This window comes from Anastrepha obliqua, chromosome 2 (assembly GCF_027943255.1).
Source record: "Anastrepha obliqua isolate idAnaObli1 chromosome 2, idAnaObli1_1.0, whole genome shotgun sequence".
Lineage (NCBI taxonomy): Eukaryota > Metazoa > Arthropoda > Insecta > Diptera > Tephritidae > Anastrepha > Anastrepha obliqua.
The window spans coordinates 131813101-131836746 of record NC_072893.1 but is presented as its reverse complement, the minus strand read 5'-3'; the positions used below and the strand labels follow the sequence as shown (position 1 = coordinate 131836746).

At 37.0% G+C, this 23646-nt stretch overlaps 2 protein-coding genes across 3 annotated transcripts; both read left to right on the top strand.

The window, feature by feature from the left end:
* Positions 1–65: 65 nt before the first annotated feature.
* On the top strand, positions 66–3872 carry LOC129237259 (eukaryotic translation initiation factor 3 subunit C). Of its 2 annotated transcripts, none has more exons than XM_054871875.1 (4): positions 66–173; positions 497–620; positions 680–2631; positions 2690–3872. In XM_054871875.1, exons 2-4 carry the CDS (start codon positions 528–530, stop codon positions 3411–3413), a joined length of 2769 nt encoding a protein of 922 aa, XP_054727850.1. In that variant the 5' UTR covers positions 66–173; positions 497–527; the 3' UTR covers positions 3414–3872. The 2 variants fall into 2 exon arrangements, with proteins under 2 accessions (XP_054727850.1, XP_054727851.1); XM_054871876.1 differs by having other exon boundaries at positions 80–173; positions 500–620.
* A 2017-nt stretch (positions 3873–5889) lies between these two features.
* Positions 5890–20723, top strand: LOC129238835 (mitochondrial 2-oxodicarboxylate carrier). The gene is made up of 3 exons (XM_054874034.1): positions 5890–6552; positions 19626–19808; positions 19967–20723. The coding sequence occupies exons 1-3, from the start codon at positions 6310–6312 to the stop codon at positions 20534–20536; spliced, it is 996 nt and encodes a 331-aa protein (XP_054730009.1). The 5' UTR covers positions 5890–6309; the 3' UTR covers positions 20537–20723.
* The last annotated feature ends 2923 nt before the right edge of the window (positions 20724–23646 follow it).

Below are 23646 nucleotides of genomic sequence, written 5' to 3'. Positions count from 1 at the left end.
GTCTTAAGCTTCGTTTTCCAAATTGTGTTTGCGTGGAAGCATATTATTATGTATAAAATACATTTTTACCCTTGTCTACACACCAAACGTTCGCAATTCACTGTTGGCAACGTCTTTCAAACAGCTCCTAGGTATATTCATCTACGGTGAAAATCTGCTTCGCCGTTTAAATTGTAAGTTTTCTTCATTTATTAGCAATAAATTGAGTTCAATTTCGCTCTTTGCACAGAAGAGAGTTTGTGTCATCCAATTATAATAAAAATTGTAACTTGAGTTAAGTAATTAATTTGGAAAATGTCTCGTGAATAATGGGTTGTACATTTCGTGTGTGGTGTGGCAGAATGACAGCGCCATGTTGGCCATTCGCAATTGCATTCAATAAAATCTAACCTCAAATAGCAAGACACTGCACAGAATAATGATTATTTTTGGTTACTTATTATAAGTTGGTCATATTGAATGAATATTAATCTGAATTTCTTGTTTTTCGAAAAAGCAGGTTATCGGAGGACTACTAAAATCAAAACATGTCACGTTTTTTTGCGACCGGTTCCGATTCTGAGACCGAATCCAGTGATGAGGAGGTTCCAGTACAAGCGTACAGCAAAGCGCCCAATTTTGTGAGCAAATATGAATTTAAAAAAAGAGAAAATGTTTTTATTTGACTATACATTTTCAGCAATTTAGTGACGATGAAGAGGAAGTGAAGCGTATTGTACGCTCCACTAAGGAGAAGCGCTATGAAAATTTAACCGCTATTATTAAGAGCATCCGCAATCACAAAAAAATTAAGGATATGTCAAGCATTTTGTCAAGTTTTGAAGACTTGACACGTGCTTATACAAAGGCATTACCGGTTATTACCAAGGAGGAGAAGGGTGTAACGCCACGCTTCTACATTCGTTGTCTTGCTGAGTTGGAAGACTTCATCAACGAGGTGTGGGAAGATCGTGATGGACGTAAGAACTTGTCAAAGAACAATTCGAAGTCGTTGGGTACATTGCGTCAGAAAGTGCGCAAGTACATTAAAGATTTTGAGGAGGACTTGACACGTTTCCGTGAAGCACCCGATCAAGAAAGTGATGTCGAAGAGGAGGAAGCCTATGACTCCGACCAGGACAAGAACGATATTGGTTCAGAAGATGTCTTTCGAGACTTGAAGCAACCATCTGAACCAAAGTCAGCTAAAGCGGCTGTGCCGTCTAAATCTGCTGAACAGGATGATGATTCGGATGATTCCATTGACTGGGGAACTGATTCGGAGTCGGAATCTGAATCGTCGGATGATGAGAACCAATATCAAACCATGCGCGAACGTTTTTTGAAGCGCACTACTGTAGATAAAGAAGAAAAGGAGGATCGTGATGATCGCAAGAAGGAGAAACGCGCTAAAGAGGCCAAATCGCGTCGCAAGCGTGTTGAAGAAGATGCCGATGAAGAAGGTGAATGGGAAACTGTGTTCCCACACACTGTTGAGAAGCCGAAGATGTTCGACAAGGATGCCGAAATCGATGTGCCCCTGACGCTACAGAAATTGTCCGAGATTATGGCGGCACGCGGCAAAAAACGTACGGATCGTCGCATGCAAATCGAGCTTTTGTTTGAACTGCGTGATATTGCCGAACAACATCAGTTGGGTAATCCTGTTGCAGTGAAAATACACTTCAGCATTATCTCGGCCATTTTCGACTACAACCAGAAAATCTCTGAACCTATGAAATTGGAGCACTGGAGCAAATTGCTTGACGTCATGCAAAGTATGATGAAGATATTGTTAGCTAATGACGAAATCCGTATGAGCGAAGAGGTGCAAGAAGAAAACGAAGAGTTTACCAACCCCCCGTATGCCATACGCGGTTGTTCACTAGCCGCCGTTGAACGTCTGGATGATGAGTTCACCAAGCTCCTAAAGGAGTGTGATCCCCACACGAATGATTACGTGTCACGTTTGAAGGACGAAGTTACCGTTACGCGTATCATCGAGTCTGTGCTTGAGTACTTCGAACATGTTGGCAGCAATAAGGAGCGCTGCCGTGTCTATTTGCGCAAAATCGAACACTTGTATTACAAGTTCGATCCGGAAGTACTCAAGAAGAAACGCGGTGAGCTGCCACCAAATACTGTCACCTCAGTTGAGGTGATGGATCGTCTCTGTAAGTTCATCTACACTAATGACGACACTGATCGTATACGTACGCGCGCTATACTGGCGCACATCTACCATCATGCCATGCACGACAACTGGTTCCAGGCACGTGATTTGGTTCTCATGTCGCATTTGCAAGACACCATCGATGCGGCCGATCCCTCAACCCGTATCCTCTACAATCGCATGATGGCCAATTTGGGGCTATGTGCTTTCCGTCAGGAGAACATCAAGGACGCGCATCACTGTCTGGTGGATTTGATGGTAACTGGCAAACCTAAGGAATTGTTGGCACAAGGTTTGCTGCCGCAGCGCCAACATGAACGCTCCGCCGAGCAGGAGAAGATCGAAAAGCAGCGTCAAATGCCATTCCACATGCACATCAATTTGGAGCTCCTCGAATGCGTCTATTTGGTATCGGCTATGCTTCTGGAAATTCCCTACATTGCTGCGCATGAGTTCGATGCGCGTCGTCGCATGATTAGGTATTTAATTTTTCATGTATCAGTTGCAACAGTTTTTCTAATGAATATACTTTTCTAGCAAAACGTTCTATCAACAATTACGTTCTTCCGAGCGTCAATCACTGGTAGGCCCACCTGAATCGATGCGTGAGCACGTCGTCGCTGCGGCCAAAGCCATGCGTTGCGGCAACTGGCAAGCTTGTGCCAACTTCATTGTCAACAAGAAAATGAATACCAAAGTGTGGGATCTTTTCTACGAAGCTGATCGCGTGCGTGAAATGTTGGTGAAATTCATCAAGGAAGAGTCGCTACGCACTTATCTCTTCACCTACTCCAACGTGTATACCTCACTGAGTATTCCATCATTGGCTCAAATGTACGAACTGCCTGTACAAAAGGTGCATTCACTCATCAGCAAAATGATTATTAATGAAGAGCTCATGGCCAGTTTGGATGATCCCTCCGAAACTGTTGTAATGCACCGTTCAGAGCCATCGCGCCTTCAAGCGCTCGCTATGCAATTCGTTGATAAAGTCACCAATTTGGTTGATGTGAATGAGAAGGTCTTCGATATGAAACTGGGTAATTTCTTCCAACGAGGCAATATGGGCAATCGTGATCGCGGCTACAACCGCAACCAGAACAACCAGGGTGGCAATTGGGGCGGCCAACGTCGCGACAATCGTAATCAGCGCAATCGCAACCAACGCAATCAGCACCATCATCATAAGCAGCAACATCAGCAACAACAGCAACACCACGACCAACAAAACCAGCAACAGCACATTATCGAGGAAGAGTAAGCCGTTGCGCAATTACGGCACACCCGTGACACATCAAGCAGAGAGTGCGGAAGAGAAACTCAAAAGAATAAATTAATTATTACTAAAAACTTAAATGATGAGAACAAATGTGAAAGGCGAAGAAATTAACAACAAAGAAACTAGTAGCTTAAGCTGCTATTGGCGCACTCCCGTGGCGAGGCGTTCGTACCAACGTATGCCAATTGAGGCGGGAGTGCGCCACATAAAATATTTTGAGTGCATAAACTCACACATTTTCTATAGTATATTTTTATTATTTAAATATCTGTTTTTACACAATGCAGATGTGCATTCTAAGTAAATCAAATTGTTTATTTCTTCCTGATGACATACCGAATTTGTGTTTTAAGGTAACTGCTTGAAATGTAAAGAATAAAATACTAATGAAAATAATGTTGCAATCGACAAGATGAAATACATATATGCAAGACATTGAAATATTGGAAAAATCTGATCAAAAAAATTGTTTAGTAAGCGATATTAAAACCCACAAAAGTGCACAGAATCTGAGGCTTCTGTTTTAAATAGTCGTTTTACCGCGTTTTAGGGCCTTTGTTTATCGAAAACACCACAGTAAAATTTAGCAAGTGACGAGCAAGAAATTCTTTAGTATTAATTGCAGTCTTCAGAGAAGGAATGGTGTTATGAGGATGCTCAATGGTTTCACGTTCCACTAGGCCCCATACGTAGTAATACAAGGGATTAAATTATGGAGAGTTAGGCGGTCATAAATTCGGTTTGCTCAGGCGCTTCAGGGTGTTTCATTTTGTTTAGAAGGTGTTTTGATGCTTTCAATTCACAGCGAATCTTACGAATGAATGAACGAGCGCACTTAAAAAAATTAAAGATATCTAAATCGCTGTGATTTGCACATATGGCGACGATAACTGCATGTCTCTTTATATCTTGAGTTAAGTTGTAGTCCTTCATGTCTTATTTGAAAAAGAGCAAAAGGAAAAATAATGAAATACAGGAATACAGTGGAGCACTACCTTTACCCAAACCCAGCTCCTCTTAAGATGGGGCAGTTGTCTCAACGGTTACATAGCACCACTTCAGACTTCCACTGGACTACACCAGCTGATGGACGCATATACATCTACCAGGAAGATAAAGTCGATGAGGACAATGTAGTTAAAATAAAGAAAATCTTAAACTGACAGGAGCACTCACTACCCGGTAGTAATAAAAGTCAGCAGTAAATGAAATGATGTTTGTAATGCGAACAAAGGGAGCGGTATGGGGAAGATGTTCCATTTCATATTATTGTTCAATTCAATTTAAATTTTTATTTCAAGCGGCAAAGATCTGCGCGCATGAATATTACAAACAGTTACAATGATAATCTTGCTCAGATCATTCAGGCTATGGCTGGGCACAGTATGTATTAGCCGACTAAAGACCCACAGTGTAAAGACCGTAGCTGTTCTTCTTGTGCGTATATAAATATGTGTGTATGTGTATACGGATTTGTAAAATCTACAGAGAGAATCGGTAACTTATCAGATTAGTTTTTGTTTTATTGCTGTAACAATAATTGCTTCTTGCCTTCTTGCACTCTGCCATTAAGTGTTGATATTTGTAAATATGTGTGTGTTCCGGTGGGGTGGACAAACGCTTTCTCTTTATACTACAAGCGAAAAGAGCACATTCTTTGCCAAACACAAACACTTTAAAGAGTGCAGTAATTTAATTTGAGGCAGAAACCCTCGCCGCTTCTTTTCATGCGTCTACTTTAGCTCCAAAACCAAGAGCCTAAGAAATTGAATAACGAGGAACAGAAGCAAAAGCTAAAAAGTCGAATAAGTAAGTAGTAGAATATTTATGTATTGCGCAGCTGCGCCAAATTCTGTAAATTCTCCAATAGGCATGTACTTATTAAGTAACGGGTTATTCTTTAGATCCACAGAATTTTCAACGGACGTATCTGCAAATCAGCTGCCCAGGCAAACTATTATACCATTTTTAACTATTAATTACGTAAATTTTGGGTTTTGAGATTGTAAGTGAAATGAGAGTTATGGAACAAAATTTTTTGAAAAATGTTTAAAAAATTCAGTTCTACGGAAAATAATAGTTTTAAGTATTTTGATTCCCGAAATAAATTAATATAAGCAAAAAAACATTTTTTAATGGGTAAAATAATTGCTGTTTAGTTTACTAGGGTGGTGGCCGTCATTTTCATTATTTTTCGGGAGCGCACTTTTGTCGTTCGAATCATTTCAAATAAAGTACATACATGCCTATGATTACTTTGGATATGTAAAGTCATTTGTCTATGATTACTGAAAAAAATTATACAAAATTGGCGCGACCGATAAGTCACGATGCAAGCAGTCACGCTCGAAATATAGACACATTAAATGTCAGTTTGAAGGCAGAAAATATAGTACATAAAAAACCCCCGTTATCGTAAATACACAAATATGTACTCGGTAATTTCTGTAACATCCGCTGAATGCGCGCGGTTCATATTGCCCTGCGCGACGCAAGGCCGGCCGGTAAATTCTGGCCACTCGTTTGAATGTGTGTATGGTTGAAGATTCTCCTAAAACGCTTGGCATATTGGAATTCTCCGTATGTACTTTCTTTGCACGCGCTCACCAAATGATGTCAATTCACGTCCATTTAACGTAGCGGCAGCCAGCAAAATAGCTATCACCCGCCGGCAGTTCTACGGTTGAGCTCGACGCGTCAGCAAGTATACGGTGTAGACCTCTGAATATTTAATTGAGTGCGAAAATCTAAAAAGAAAATAGGAAATTGCGCACGCGGTTCACAGTGCAAGAGAAGGCAACATAAGACTAGAAAAATTAAGTTAACTAGAAAAATATTTAGTTCAATTAAAGGTTTACAAATTTAATACAAAGGAAAAATGTCGAACGCGCCCACGCAGCAATCAACAATAGGCACGAATGCGGTGTCGCCAGCGCCACCCGCTGCGCTGGTACAACAACACCAACAAGCATCACCGAAAGAGATTCCCGCGCTGAAACGCGCCGCCTTGCAAGTGATGGCTGGCGGATCGGCTGGTTTTGTGGAGGTTTGCATTATGCAGCCACTGGATGTGGTAAAGACGCGCATGCAGTTGCAGAATACGACCAAAGCGATCGGAGAGGTGGGTAAAATACCAAAGAGCGAGTGTGTGGAGAGAGAATGAGCGCGAAGATCGACTGTGTAAGAAAGTCAGTATTGGAGGTAAAGCAGTCTAGGATTGTGTGTGTGTGTTTGAAATTTATGTGTACGTCCATATGAAAGTTAATGACTGTATTTAAATACATACATACATATATACATATTTAAGTGGTGTGATTTGTTTATTTGGTTGGCTTTTCTAAGAGATTTAAGGCAAACGCTCACTTCTAGAGTTTTGCTGATAAGATAAATATTTCCATCATCATATTGACGCTTGTGCTCCGAAAGGTGTCTTATGTAATGGTGTGGTCGTGGTTGAATTTCAAAATATTAATTTGTCTACAAAAGTAATATAGAAATTATGACAATTTGTACGAAAAGTTTGTACACCGTAACAACTTTGAATGTATGTACAAATAAATCACCTCAGAGAAAAAAAAATAAATCCTCAATACCCACATCGAATAGCCTCGATATCCTCCCACTTGCACTTTTACACCCCTTTTCCTTTACTCTCCACCCAGCATTCGATTTTCTTTGCATTTTTATCTTCCTACTTAGCTGTCCATCATTGTTGTCAGCATTGACATTGTCCTTAATCGTCAATAGCAACAACAATGGGCACAAAGCAATGAGCAAATGCTTAAGTCAAAGAGAGAGCAAATTGGCTGCGTACGTACGAATATGTAGATATGTATGTATGTGTGTGGGCGGAAAGCTTGCACGTATAAACGTAATAAGACTTTTATGACGCCACCGCGTGGCACTTTCAGCCAATTCGCTTAATCTTATTTGTTGGTTGATAAGGCGAAAGGCAGACGAGCCGGTTTTTTGGGTTTGCTAGTTAAAGGGAGTAAAGGGGGAGAAGCGCGATCTCAGTTGTTTTGGCATGTCTGTATAGTGGTGTGTTTCTTTTTATCATTTGTGTTCATTTTTAAAGTGGAAAAAGTTATGTCTTATCGATCCCACACACAATTAGAGGCAATTTGCGATCAAAACAAATTAAAAAGTTTTTCAGGTTATTAAAATGAAATATTGTACAAAATAAGCTGAAAATTCTTATCGGTGGCATATTTTATCTATATATTATATATAAAAACAGAAAACAAAAAATATATATGTACACATACATATGTATGTACAAATTTGTATAAAATAATTAAATAAATTATAAGAAGTACCAAAAAATGTGTTTTCCTTAAAAGCTATGGACGTACAAATATGCACAGAGGAATTTATAAAAATATTTCGTAAATAAAAAAAAATCTTACCAAAAAGTGCGCAGCTTTTTATAAAATAAACCACTTTTAAAAATCATTAAAACCATTTTTTCATCAAAAAATCTACCGAAATAAATTTATAAAAATGTTTTGTAAAAAAATTGTATAAAAGAAATCGTTAAATTTTTAATTTTAATTTAACCAAAAAATCATTAAGAATAGTTTTTATAAAAAAAATAAATACACTTTTTATAAAATAATTTGACAAATTGCCTATAAGAAAATATTAAAACATTTTTCCCTAAAAAGTATGTGTATACATATACTATATATGTATGTAACCCAAGAAACTGAGTTTGGATGAGGTACTGTGATGAGTAGAGGGCACAAAAGACCATGAGGTCGAGGTGCAAACCTCAAATCAAATATAATTTAATCTAATGTACATATCTAGGTACCTACAGCTATGGACACATAAATAGTACACATTTAAACTAATATTGATATGATTTTTTGGAGTAAAAATTGTAATTGATTGATCGTTTCGTTTTATTTATTATACAAGTTTTCGCCTATTAGAAGAAAAATGGAGATCAAATTGTTAGTCTTATATTTTTCAAGTATTTAGTCTTAATATGGATATTTACAATATTTTTTAAGCATTGAAAAATTTTTTTTTAATATTTTTTGTTTGAAAAAATTTATACGCTTGTGTCTCCTTAAAAAATTAACCTGCAATTAAAAAATAAAATATAAATTAAAATAAAAATTTTAGTTTTTATTTATTTTATTATTTATTATTTTATTTTAATTTATTTTTTATAAATATATTTTTATTTTTATTTTTAAAAAAAATATTTTCATTTTGTATTTTATATAAAGGGTGTTTTTTTAGAGGTTAGGTTTTCAAGTTGGCACTACTTTTTTCGTAGATGGTCTTAGTGACAGCTGTCACTTGATTTATGCTCAGTTTGGTTTGCCATTTCATAATGAATAGACTTACACCTGAACAACGTTTGCAAATCGTGCAAATTTATTACGAAAATAATGGTTCGGTTCGCGCGACGCATCGAAGAAAATTTTGTTCAGCGCTGAAGCTCACTTTTGGTTGAATGGGTATGTCAATAAGCAAAATTGTCGCATTTGGAGTGAACATAATCCACAAGCCATTGCTGAGACGCCGTTACATCCTCAAAAAGTCACTGTTTGGTGTGCTCTATGGGCAGAGGGAATCATTGGTCCATATTTCTTTAAAAATGAAGCCGGCCATAATGTTACAGTCAATGGAGAGCGCTATAGAGCCATGATTAATGACTTTTTCGTGCCTGAATTGGACGATGTTGATGTGGACGACCTTTGGTTCCAACAAGACGGCGCTACATGCCATACAGCCAACGCAACAATCGATTTATTGAAGGAAACTTTTGGTGAGCGCATTATCTCGCGCCGTGGACCTGTGGCGTGGCCTCCAAGATCGTGCGATATAACACCGCTGGACTATTTCTTGTGGGGCTATGTGAAGTCGCTTGTCTACGCAGATAAGCCCGAGACGATTGACGTCTTGGAAGAGAATATTCGGCGCGTTATTGCTGACATATGGCCCCAATTGCTGCAAAAAGTGGTAGAAAATTGGGCCTCTCGGCTGGAATTTATTCGAGCCAGCCGCGGCGGCCACTTGCCCGAAATCATTTTTAAAACATAATGGCAAACCCTTATCTTTATAATAAAGCTAAATTCTTGGCCATAACATTAAATTATATACGTTTTATTTCATCTTGAAAACCTAACCTCTAAAAAAAACACCCTTTACCTACATATTTTATTTTTATTTTTATAAAAAGAAAAATTAATTGTTAATAATAAAACAATTTTTATAAAAAAATACTAAATTTTTTATAAAAAAGAGGTTGTCTGTAAAGTCGGTTTACTGACGATAGTTTAACGTGATAACGTCATAAGAAAATACTGATTGAATGGTTGCATTTTTCAAAAAAAAATTTTAATTTTATTTGTTTGATAGATATTTTGTATGGATATAGAGAATGAGGTAACATTAACATAACATAATATACTTTAACATAACATAACATAACATAACATAACATAACATAACATAACATAACATAACATAACATAACATAACATAACATGCTGTTCAAGCAAGGTAACGACGCATGAGCAAGATAACGACGCATTTTTTGATGCGTGCAGCCGGCTACATAGAATTTTAAGACGTTATCACGCCAAAAAATAATAATAACATTAAAACAACAGGTATTATTAACAAATTCGCTTGCAGTTCATTCACGGTAACGGCAATGAGCAAGGTAACGACAAATGAGTAAGGTAACACTAATGAGTAAGGTAACGACACATTTTTTCGTGCGTGCAGCCAGTAAAATCGAATTATAAGACGTTATCACGTCAATAACCTTAGTTCGAATAGAGATATCGAAATTTTCCATATAACATATTCACTTTGCTTCGTTCAGTTCTATAAAATTCCAGTTACAGAGTAAGCAACCAGTCAAGATTTTCGTACTAAGCTTTGGGTCGGATAATAATTAAATTTAAATGAAATTAAATTCGACCTATATTTGTTGTAAATTATTTGCCTATTACATATTTGTGTAGATCATGAAAATTTGTAAATATTTTTCTTCATTAACAATCGACTGCTCAAGACGGAGGGGAGGTTCCCTATTAATTGTAAACGTTTTCGCCTTTCAAAATGCATTTCCTAATAAGTTTAATTAAAGGTTGAATTATTTTATTCAATTATTTGAACTTTACGCTGGTTAAAGCAATCGCCCTGTCAGTGTGTATGTGTGTGTGCTGGTAATGGACTACTTTCCATTTTTGTTTTGCTTTTATCAACCAATGCATACATTTTCGCCAAAGGGCATGTCAAGGTCAAAAGCTTGAAGTTATTAATTATTATTTAAAAAGAATATTTATAAAAGCCAACAATTAAACAGCCTTTTTGTAAATTTAAGCGATTTTGGTGTAACCAATAAGAAATCAGTGGAGATGCAGGGAGATATGTACACATGTGTGTATGTATAATCAATCGAACAATAGGTAAAAGCGAAAGGGACTGCTGTTGAAATTATGTGTATGATACATTTACGTATGTGGGTATGTAGCTTTATTTATTTATACATTTGCCAGCGGAACAACGCAATTAGTGGGGTAGAACTTTTTTCGCTCTTTGATCTAGCAAATTCCACTCCAAAAAACTTTTATTCAGCGCAGTTAGCCAGCCACTCTCGTGTGGATTCCATTCAAAATACTTGTTGAGCGCTTATCTATACTAATATTATAAAGAGGAAAACTTTGTTTGTTTGTTTGTTTGTAACGAATAGGCTCAAAAACTACTGGACCGATTTTAAAAATTCTTTCACCATTCGAAAACTACATTATCCACGAGTAACACGGATTACATTTTATTTTGGAAAAAAATAGGGTTCCTTAAGATATTTGGATTTTTAGGACACAAACTGAAAAAAATCTTATATATAAAATAAAGTCAACTTTTTGTGTGTGTTCGCTAACCGGGCGTGTCTGCACCGACTTAAACCAAACTTACACACATTGTTAAGAAGGTATTGAAGATGGTTTCCGTATAGTTTGGATACCTATTGGTGGATAGGGCTCGAGATATAGGTCAAAACGTGGACCCGGGTAACCTTCGGATGTGTATGTACAATATGGGTATCAAATTGAAGCTGTTGGTGAATGCTTTAGTACAGAGTATTTTTCATGCCGCTCCGTGACTGGGGTCTCGAGATATAGGTCAAAACGTGGACCCGGGTAACCTTTGGTTGTGTATGTACAATATGGGTATCAAATGAAATCTGTTGATAAGTGCTTTAATACGGGGTAATTTTCATACCTATTGATGACTAGGGTCTGGAAATATATGCCAAAACGTGGACCCGCCGTGTCTTTGCACCGAATTAAACCAAACTTACACACATTGTTAAGGAGGTATTGAAGATGGTTTCCGTATAGTTTGGATACCTATTGGTGGATAGGGCTCGAGATATAGGTCAAAACGTGGACCCGGGTAACCTTCGGACGTGTATGTACAATATGGGTATCAAATGGAAGCTGTTGGTGAATGCTTTAGTTCAGAGTATTTCCATCCGCTCCGTGACTAGGGTCTCGAGATAGAGACCAAAACGTGGACCCTAGAATGTGTTTGTACAATATGGATATCAAATTGAAGCTGTTGGTGAATGCTTTAGTACAGAGTATTTTTCATGCCGCTCCGTGACTGGGGTCTCGAGATATAGGTCAAAACGTGGACCCGGATAACCTTTGGTTGTGTATGTACAATATGGGTATCAAACGAAAGCTGTTGATAAGTGCTTTAATACGGGGTAATTTTCATACCTATTGATGACTAGGGTCTCGAAATATATGCCAAAACGTGGACCCGCCGTGTCTTTGTACCGAATTAAACCAAACTTACACACATTGTTAAGTAAGTATTGAAAATGGGTTTCGTAAAGTTTGGTTGTAATTCGGAGCAGTGGCAACGGGTACAGCGTTCTTTTGAACCAGCCATAATGTTGCTTACTTTTTTAACGCTTGGGGCGGAACTGAACTGTCAAATTGACAGTGTGAGTTACAATGTGTCAATATTTCTTTCTGATTTGGATGCCATAAGGAAAAAACGTAAGTGCAACATGTAAAAATTGTTTGTGAATTTTTTTGGAGTGGATTTTGGAACAGTGAATAATTTCTTACGAAATTTGAGAATTTAATGTGAAATCCGAATGAAATTATGTGTTCGTGGTAAAAACAATTTTTTTCGTTTTTTTTTTTTTTTTTTGAAAAATATAAATGGATAATGGTTAAAAAAGCTCCAATGCTTAATAAAACATATAAATTGAAACGAAAAATGCATGGATGATCAGGAAAAAAGACGATTGTTTATTCATATGCGTTGATTTGAAATTTAAAAACAATCTTCCTTTTTCCTGATTTTCAATTTATATTTTATATTTACTCAAAAACAAAGCGCTTGAATAAAGAATAAAGAAATAAATAATATGAAAACCATATATTTTCTGTTCTAAACCATATCTATTCTATTTTAGTGTGCCCAGCGAAGGGGGCCGGGTTTGCTAGTCTTATATATAAAAATGGAGACGTTTTTTTGTGTTCGTTAGTCGCCGATTCACGCCTAAACGCATTCACCGATTTCAATCAAACTTTCACAGATCATTGGTATTGGTCCATAGATGGTTTATGTGAAGTTTTAAAGAAATCGGTAAAAGTATGCGTGCGTTGTGTAAGTGTGAAAAATGCAATATTTGCGTGTTTCCCTTATACGGACATTAGGTATACGGAATGAAAATACACGCGAATGAATAGAATATACACAGACATGAATAACATTGCTTCGATGTCGAGTGACGTATGGGACTGTATTATTCGTAACGCAATAGTTGTTCTCTCTTTTGTTTCCCTTTTATGCATGCGTGACACGGCATCAAAGCACATTGCTTTTTTTTAAACTGGAAAAATATTTTGAGCTTCATTTGAACGTTTTATGATTTAGATAAAGTAAAAATTCGTTAAATATATTTGATTCCATTAATAACCATAAGACTGTATTTTTCGAAGTTCAAAGCCGACGAGCAAAATGTAAAAAATAAATCCTCCTGTATGTATGTATATATACTCGAAAAAGTTATGCTAACACTTTTTTCATGCATTTAGGTAGTCAATTTTATATGGGCAAACGTACGTTTACGAGATAAAGGTATAGCACTGAAGACAAATGCTCAGGATATAGTACAAAAATGCATATTTCACATAGTAATATTATCATTGTTAAAAGAGAACAAGTTTGTATTAGGTAATAATTAAATAATGCAACCTTATGTTCTGCTTTGACGAGTGGAAAAACCAAAATAAATAATTATATAATATTTGTATGTGTGTTTAAAAGAGTTGGATTATTTTGTGAGTGTAAGCGGTTTCAAAGCCAAAGAATAGTTGCAACATTAAAAAATTGCTGAAACACATTTTCATTTAACAACTAAAATAACCAATATGAGCAAAATATGTACTTTCTTCAACTTTCTTCTGTTGCCAACTTTCTGAAAAACGTGAATTCACCGCGATGCGATACAGAAACAAAAAGACAGCGACAGCGCGCAGAGGGTTTTGAGCAATAATATAAATTTGTATCAAACAACGCATTAAATAGTCATTTTAGTATACTTTTGGTGTTTACTTATTCAAGTAAATGCATGTATTAGTTTTTCTTTAAGAAATTAATCTAAAATTTGCAACTTTTTTTTTATGATTTCTAAAGATTACTTTATTTTTGCCCAAGAGCAACCTTGCGTACAGAAAATTGTGTTGTACCTAAAACTTCACCACTATAAACTTGGTCCTTATAAAGGACTTTCACCACAGTTTGTTTACTGGATATACTGAATCAAAACCATTTGATGAGTGGTCAACAATTTTAAAGTGCGTTTTTCATTGTTGTTTTTTTTTTGGGAAAAAATGTATAAAAATAAAATATATTGTGCGTAAAATTTTAATAATCAGTGAAAATAAAAAAACGGTGGTTTCGTTGTTGTTGTTAGCGATTGTAATGCACATTGTGAGTTTTTCATGTTTTTTTGATTAAATTCAAATGCGAATAAATGATATCGGCCGTCGGTCGCGTAGAACGCAAAATAGATCAAATGAAAGGCAAAATCAATCACAAGAAGAGCGAGAAATTCAAAACCAAAATCAAAGGGAACGTATAGCCAGATCACGTTCAGGCCATTCACCTGAAGAACGTATACAACGTAATGAGCAAGATAGATTAAAATAAACACAATAAACAAAGCACAAGGACAATCGCTAGAATTATGCGGAATTGACTTAGAATGTCCATGCTTCTCCCACGGACAATTATATGTATCATGTTCACGTGTAGGAAAACCATCAGTTCTGTTTATTTATACCACAACTCAGGGCAAAACAAAAAATGTAGTTTACGAAAAGGCTTTGCGTTAGTTTAAGTTTAAAATTAACATTAATTTTATATTCTAAAAAAAGAATAAATACACATAGAGTGAATTTAAATCGAGTGTCCATTATTCATTCTTAATTTTGATATGCCTAGCGAAGCAGGCAGAGGGTCCGCTAGTTAAAAAATATTTACATACAGATATGCATTTATTATTTCGTTATCAGTTCAACGAGTATTCGCATGTTTGCTATCAGAAGCTTCAACGAGCCAACGCAACGCAAACAAGGCGCAATAGTCAAAATGCTTCAATAAAAATGCTAAAAATATATTGAAAAAAATATTCACACAAACATATGTACAATTGCATGTGAATGCTTTTGTAACGCTAACCATGATTTCGACAATTTGCTGCCTCAGTCGCTCCCCTTTTCACTGCGAACCTCCAGCCAGCCCACTTAGAACTCGACACGCGTGCGATTTAATAAACAAAACAAAAAATACTTGGATATTTTGCTCGAATTTTGTCTCTTCTCTCACTTTTCTACTAAGCTTTGTATGTATGTATGTATGAATGTAAGTAAAAATAATGGATTAGTAATGCATTAGAATACGAAATTAAATGATTAGGAGACGACAAGCGGGAATGGAGGTTCTCGCTTCAAAAATATTAACTTTTTGCTGATAAAAAATGATTGTCTTTTTTTATTGTAAATACCAAAATAAGCATAGTACTAAGTTCTCGTTTCATGTGAAATGACAGTAAAAATCCATACAAATTGCATTGCCGTGAAATATGCATGAGATTCCATATGTATCTCACGGCAAAATATTGTAGCACTCAGTTCACGCCGCGAAAACACCGCGCAACAGTGACAGAAACATTTTTTCACACCTATTTAAAATTGAGCGAAAACTCATAGTTCGTTTACAAGTGAAGTGCTTGAGTTATACTCCGAAGATATGGCATTTTTAAGCGGAATGTCTTCGCAAAGAGTGTAATTAGATCTTCTCTTTATATTTTTGTGTCAATATACATACATACATATATGTACTTATATATTAATTTATTTACTTTTACTTACCAAAATTTGCCAATTGCTTTTGGAACGATGCTCTTGAATTTGACGTTTCTTCTCATTTGACAATAAAAATATCGGCCAAATGAGCCTAAAGCCTGACTAGTACCAAGTTGCCCTTGTTAAATTCTTACAGTCAAACTTCTACAACTCCTTCAGTTTTCCTCTGATTTGCTTGAAATTTTGACTCAAAACTACGGAACAAAATATGCAAAAACTCAAAAATCGATTAAAAAAATCGGTCAAGAAAGAGGGAGAAGAACCGAAGGGAGAAAAAGGAAGAGGAACCTTTGTATTAGACGAAGATGATGGACAATCGGTGACCAATTACAAGTGCGTTAACCACTTCAAGCTGAAATTCGCCAGGTGTGTGATATTTAAGCCTCTTATATCCGCATAAAGCGGCAGCCAAGATGTCTGAATCTTAGCCCGATGAAAGCAGGACAATTGAGGAGAAGGTGCTGAGATGATTCCACCTCATCCCCCAGACAGCTTTTAAAGAAAGGACTTGAAACAATACCAAGTCTCACCGCATGGACAACCAACGAACTGTGCCCGGTAAGGATACCCAACAAATTCGAGAGCTGTGGCTTTGTTAGCCTTAGAACTTCGCTCGATCTAGTCTTGGACAAAAAGATCTCGCGACTTTGCACGTTTGCGCTTTGACGTGGTAATCCCGTCTGATTTCCTGTATTCTGCAAGCGGGGCTGAACCGCCACCTCTGTGAATCCTGCTGCTTTAGAAGGGAGTCTCAGTCTGACTTTCGGGATTCTCCTAAGGGGGCGTCCATAAATTACGTGAGATGTTTAAGGGGGAAGGGGGTCGAGTCAAATCTCATCTAATCTTACGTTGGAGAGAGGGGGGGGGGGGGGGGGGGTCTCGGCAAATATCACGCAATTTTCTTCTGATTGAAACAAAAAAAAAATTATACTATTTTGGCCCATTATCCAGATTGTACATGCTTAAGATTTAATCTTAAGCGTAATCGTAGTATGATTAAGATCATTCACTAATTCGTTCGAAAGAAAATAATTTCATTGAAGTGCCAGCAGGATCAAATAAGTACACATACATATGCACAATAATATATTTATTATCGTTATTATATCTTTATTATTCATGGCTGCATTTTCACTCATGTAAGTGACGGGTTAAACGCTATTTACTCTTCGTGTCACTGGGACATGAAAAATCGCGTATAAATAATCCCATGACATCTTAGAGATTATCCCATTCATTAACAAATGCCATTACATGCCGCTCTCTTACATTTCCTCTTTCTCTGTGCTTTTGTGTTTTGGCTAATTACGAATGTGCTCAACGAAGACGGCAAGTAATTTGTAGGCAAATTGTCGATATTAAATGTACGATCAGGTTTGAGGCAGGCATGCGATGTGTTCTATGTATTAGATTGGATTAGTTTGACATTAGTGGTTGAATCTAGTCTGGTCTTAGTCATGGTGGTCAATGTGGATATATTGTGACTCAACGTTACTTAGTTGAAGATTTTGACTCATTATTGGCAAGAATTTTCCTTTTTTGTAATGTGTTTGCAGGTAAGCCGATCCTTAGACCTAAAGACCGGAGTTAGTAAGAGGTTTACAGGAACTCAAATCTGTTCTGTTGTTTTAATTTTTCTCCGTAAGCAGAGCTCTCATAAATCAAAATGTGTCTATGACCTTACTCTGCAGTGACCAATCTCTGACTAGTCAAGTCGCATGTCTGGTAAGGTTAAGAAGTGTTTGATATCTTTTCTCTTCTCTTCTCTGTCTATTTCTTCTCAAATTCGCCTAGAAAGTCCTTGAGGACAACCAGAGACAAAGTTCTGAGGGGGAACATTCTTGCTGGCGTAAAATATTAGTATGGCCGGCATCACAGTCGATCTTGGAGACAAGCACGCCAGTATTTCGAAGTTCGGGCTCATTCCAAATTTAATTTTTGAGCTCAATTTTTTTTACCGAGAAGAAATTTGTCATATATGCTACTGTTCTGCCTATAATACTGCCGTAGAGTGGTGAAATTGTAGGAGGTATTCGTCACATAGCCATACGTCTTTTTTCGTTTTTGGAAATATTTTCAAAAAGTGTTCTTTTATTTACTTTTTGAAATCATGCACTTGGTTTTTTTTCATTAATTAATGCTTCGTCGCCATTATTCATCGCAATAAATTTTGCTTAATGAATATCTCATATAGTATGTACTATGTGTTTATTTATAGTGTATGTCTTCTCACTGGTCTAAAAATATTTTTCAATCGAAAGTGGTGATACTTCCGATGCACACTCGTCCATATGCAAAACAAATTTTTTTCTATTTTCAACTATATATGTATATATGTATGTCTTTATTTACATTTCTAAAGAGGATTGGCCCATGTCGATGGTTTGCTGTGCGTTCTTGATTGTTGCAATACAAGCGAAATGAGGGCAGCCCAACGAAGTACATTTGAAAGTGATTTATTTCCAGTTGGATGTGTGATTTCGTGCTAACTAATTCAGTTGTTTACGTTTTCCTCGATTCATACAATAAGAATAAGACGGTGTGAACATCACTTAATATTATGAGATAATAACAACGATCGTGTATAAAATTAAAATATAGGGAAAGGGGAGGAGGGACGTAAGCTAATACATATATTCAACTCTTTACTTTGCCTTCTAATTGAATAAATGTCACATAATTACAACGTTGGTGTAAACGTCACATAATAATAAAAAAATTGGGTATTAAAAAAAATTATGGAAAAGTCAGAGGCCTGGTTTGTGATAAATATATGGATACTAACTAATGCAGTTGTTTACTTTGTCTTCAAATTGAATAAAATTAGCAACAACAAAATAGTAATAACACGCGATATTTTTTTATGTGGCAGAAACTGCGCAATTCCTCAGCGAAAATATTTTCGAAAATCAACGAGAATTCTGAACCACTAGAAACTTGCACTTCGTTATATCAAAATTTAATGGCCCATATGGTTATGCAGTTTAACCTGAATTTATCTAAAAATTGTGACTAAAATGTTTAAAGTAAAGGCGCCAAATTTTTACAAATTTTGTACAAAGTTTGAAACTTTGCGTGCTATGGGCTTTGTTGTAGTAAAGGGCGCCTAGATGTCAGTAGTGAATAAATCCTAGAAGGTACCTTTTTCTGATGTCGTCTTTGACATTTGTCAAGTAGCCAGATGTACAATTTTTCGCGATAGAGCAACCCGTTAAAATTATTGGAACTTACTATGAAAATGGCCGATCTTTAAGAGCAACAAATCGCAAAATACGTGATTATTTTTAGAGAAAATAATCGTCCGAAGGAGTCGACAATTCAAAAAGTGGACGTTCTGTTAAGAATATTTCTGCTGTAGCGCAAATAGTTGCTAAACAACCTTCAACATGGATATCTCGACGTTATTAACAATTAGGCATTCATGAATCGACGATTTGACGGATTTTATCCGTAATCCGCTCTTGATGGACATTTAAGTTATATACTTTTTCAACTTAAAATGTTAAGAGTTGTATTTTGAACAAAAATAGTGAGACCTGAGAGAACCTAAATTTGTACATGTTTTATTTTAAAGCAAATTGTAGACGCGTCTTGTGAAAGACCCTTTATAAACTATATTTCTGTAAAAAAGAAATAAAAGAAGAATAAATGATCAGAATTTGTCAATTGGGATGTAAGCTTTCTTTTGACGCTAACAGTACTTCATTTATCGTTAAATAAAAGTATTTATTTTATTTAATATAGCTCTCGTTTTCTATTCTCTTTGTAGACCCACTACAATGGCGTTTTCGACTGCTTTGCCAAAATGTACCGTCAAGAAGGTCTTTTCTCTTTCTGGAAGGGTATACTGCCGCCTGTTATAGCCGAGACACCGAAGCGCGCCATTAAATTTGTCTGTTTCGAACAAACGAAGCCGCTATTCCTCTTTGGAGCATCAGCGCCTACACCACTGGTGAGTGTATTTTCACATAACTAAAAAATTAAACAAAAAATAATCAAGAGTAATAAAATGAGCTCCATGAACATCGTCACTTTCTTGTTTAGTTTTATTTAAAAATTATATCAAATTGTGTGCCTTATTTTCATCACCTCTCCATGTCTCTCCAACAGACATTCTCGCTTGCTGGTCTTACAGCCGGTCTTATTGAAGCTATTGCCGTCAATCCCTTCGAGGTGGTTAAAGTGGCTCAACAAGCCGATCGCACGAAAATGATGGAGGCTGCCAGTACTTGGTCGGTGGCGCGTCGCATCGTACAAACGGATGGTTTAGGCTTTCGTGGCCTCAACAAAGGCGTTACCGCGACAATGGGCCGCAACGGTGTCTTCAACATGGTCTATTTCGGTTTCTACCACAGCGTCAGGAATTATGTGCCCGCCTTCGAGGACAGCACGCACGAATTCTTCCGCAAAGTGCTGATCGGCTTCACATCCGGCACGCTGGCCTGCTTCGTAAACATACCATTCGATGTGGCGAAATCGCGCATACAGGGTCCCCAGCCACAAGTGGGCAGCATCAAGTACAAGGGCACTTTCCGTTCCATTGGCATTGTGTACAGAGAGGAGGGCTTCCGTGCACTCTACAAGGGACTCGTGCCGAAGGTGATGCGCTTGGGTCCCGGTGGTGCCATCATGCTTTTGGTCTTCGAGTATGCTTACGAATTTCTACAGGCCAACTTGTAATGAGTAGACTCAATAAGTATTTGTGAAAACATTTGTAATTACTGCCCACAAATAATACACACATATGTACATACAAATGTGATTTTTATATTAATTATTCGATAAATTGTTTAATTTTTATTGTTATGCCATACATACATACAAACCTAAGAAATGTAATAAAAAGTAATGTTTTTATTTTTGGTAATTTTTATGGATGAACTTAATTTGCCAATTTTCATTTTTCCTGTTAACTTTTTATGACTTTTGTGGTTGCTACTCGTACAAGTATTGTAGCGTCAAATTTGGAGCAAAGCTGTGTATAATTAACAAATTGCTGCGATTTCGTTTTTTTCCAATGACGTTGTTGCCTTTTAATAAATCTATTTTTTTCTTTTTTAAAAACCCTGTCCCCAGTTATTAAAAATCGAAACAGGTTTAAATGGCCACAGCGGCAAATGGGCGGACCCATGGCTCGTTATTTCGGTTGGCCGCTTGGTTATTTGGTCGCTCTTTAGACACGTCGGAGACTTCGGTGACGGATAGGTTACCTGTACACTTAACTATTTGTGATGTTGACGTTGTTGTTGCACTAAGCCGCAAACGAATTGAAATTCATGAAATTCTGCTGCTGGCTGCTCAGAGGTTTGCGCAGCATGAGCAATTTTCATATGCACTACACTTAGGTTAGAGCAGATGTATGCAATTACGGATACGCTGGGATATTTAATATTGTGTAAAAATTCCAAATACTTGTTATTATATAGTTCGTAATTTTGTTGAAAAATCGCTTAATTTTGATTTATGCAACACCCCGCCTAACTGGCGTCAATTGATACAGATTTCCAGAACGCATGTAGCTATTAAGAAAATGTATACTTTGACTGCAGGATGTGGATAGTTTCGACATCAGCCTTCCGGGGTTAGTGCTTGATTCGTCAATTTAAATGTGCAGGTCCGTATCAGCGATGTCTCTTTCTCGGCGAGTTGCAAATATTCCTTGTTGACGTAGAGAGCTCGGAGAGTTGATAAGAGGTACCTGTAACGCTAAGTGAAGTTTATTCAATATTTTTAAAATATTCTTTGGCGAACGCCTGAAGCTCTGTTAAAGATTTGGTTAAAGTACCGCACCACTCCAGAGCTTACAGTAGACTAAGCTGTTTCTACGTTACCGGAATGACTCGGGTTTTTTCCGACCAAGGGTTGTCGCCCCAATAAACTAGCCCTGTCTTGTGCACCGCACCTTACCCCTTAGCTGCATTAGATAACTTAAAAATATTCTATTTGACGATCCTTCCGATCTAGCTTCGAGTTTGATGAAATACGTCCGATGAGGTGACAGTCACGATGTCACAGTCAATCACTTCTTGAGCTTTATATCTAACAATAACAGGCAAGAACCCAATAAAGGCTCTAGTTTGCCACTTCGGCGTAAGTAGAACTGTAGAACTAACGCAGATACGACAAGCTTCTATGATGAAGAGAGCTTACCATTTTGCATAATTTACAATTTGTCTAAACTCAGCCACAAATTAACAAGTATCTGGCGGCCATCGTAGCTAAAAGGGTTGGTACGTGACTACCATTCGGAAGCACATGGGTTGGTTACCCCGGGCATGAAGATTAAGTGACATAAAAAATTCTTTTTTTAACGTTTGCCGTTAAGAGTCGGCTTAAAACTGTAGGTACCTCCATCTGTGGAACAACATCAAGACACACATCGCAAATAGAAGGATTAGCTCAGCCAACTCCCGATAAAAGGTTTAAGCGCCTATATATATATACGAATGAGCTGCTGAATGGATATATGCGTACTAGAAAATTTTTTTTTTTTTCCAATAGTGATCCGAGTATATTTCTATCATGAAAAAGCTCCTCATAAAAAACTATCACCCATTCGAACACGGCGTAAAACTCTAAGTTGTCCAAATGCTCAGCAAAGGATGTACGGCTAAGTGAGTCTATTTAGTGTTGCACTCCTTGCATCCATTCCCAGCTAATACCCAAACTCACCTAGGAGACATAAAACTATCTCAGCCAATAGCTCCACGCTTTGTGGCTTTGCAAACGCAAATGCACGAATTTTTTCGCTGAACTTTTAGTTTGAGAAATCGAAGAGCTGTCTTATCGGCGATATATCATACATTAGGACGGTTATAATACGCCCACTTGCCCAGAGAGAACTTTACTGACAGACACAATCTATATATATAAAAATTCAGCCGTTTTTCGCGTTGTGATGAACTTTACGGAGAATGGCTCAACCGATTTTAACCAAACTTTTAGACTTTGTTTGTGTTTTGAAATTTTAAGAATCGGATACCAGGGTCTCCAGAAATAGGCCAAAACGTGGACCCGGGTAACCCTAGGATGTGTTTGTACAATATGGGTAGCAAATGGAAGCTGTTGATGATTTCTATAGTATAGAGTATTTTTCATACCGTTCCGTGACTAGGGTCTCGAGATATAGGCCAAAACGTGGACCCGGGTAACCCTAAGATGTGTTTGTACAATATGGGTAGCAAATGGGAGGTGTTGATGATTGCTATAGTATAGAGTATTTTTAATGCCCCTCCGTAACTAGGGTCTCGAGATATAGATCAAAACGTGGACCTGGATACCCTAGGATGTGTTTGAACCACATGAGTATCCATTGTAAGTTGTTGATAAATGCTAATGAAAAGAGGACTTTTCTTTTCGCTGTGTAACTAAGGACTCCAAATATATACCACTTGGGAACTCGCCTTTAGGTTAAGAGATTGTAGTCTTATGTACCACAACCAGTTAAAATGGTATATTCAATCACATCTATATATATAAAAATTCAGCCGTTTTTCGCGTTGTGATGAACTTTACGGAGAATGGCTCAACCGATTTTAACCAAACTTTGCCACATTGAAGAGACACATGTGGAGAAGGTTTGTAAATATGTTTGGTTAAAATCTCCTTTACTTCTTCGTCAACACACGGTATACACGAGGCAGCGTTCTTTTTACGCGTGTGGTTGTTATTGTAAACGGTTGCATGGAGCGTACATTTTACTCACATATGTACAAGTTAACGCAGCAGTATTTATGCCTAAATTTTCATTCCATTACATACATTTCAATGGAATGCAAACATACATACAT

Excerpts from the sequence above, each read along its gene's own strand:
- LOC129237259 (XM_054871875.1), top strand. The coding sequence starts at position 528 with ATGTCACGTTTTTTTGCGACCGGTTCCGATTCTGAGACCGAATCCAGT. Across the intron at positions 621-679 it reads ACAGCAAAGCGCCCAATTTT|CAATTTAGTGACGATGAAGA; the intron begins GTGAGCAAATAT and ends ATACATTTTCAG. Across the intron at positions 2,632-2,689 it reads GCGCGTCGTCGCATGATTAG|CAAAACGTTCTATCAACAAT; the intron begins GTATTTAATTTT and ends ATACTTTTCTAG.
- LOC129238835 (XM_054874034.1), top strand. The coding sequence starts at position 6,310 with ATGTCGAACGCGCCCACGCAGCAATCAACAATAGGCACGAATGCGGTG. Across the intron at positions 6,553-19,625 it reads CGACCAAAGCGATCGGAGAG|ACCCACTACAATGGCGTTTT; the intron begins GTGGGTAAAATA and ends TTCTCTTTGTAG. Across the intron at positions 19,809-19,966 it reads CATCAGCGCCTACACCACTG|ACATTCTCGCTTGCTGGTCT; the intron begins GTGAGTGTATTT and ends TCTCTCCAACAG.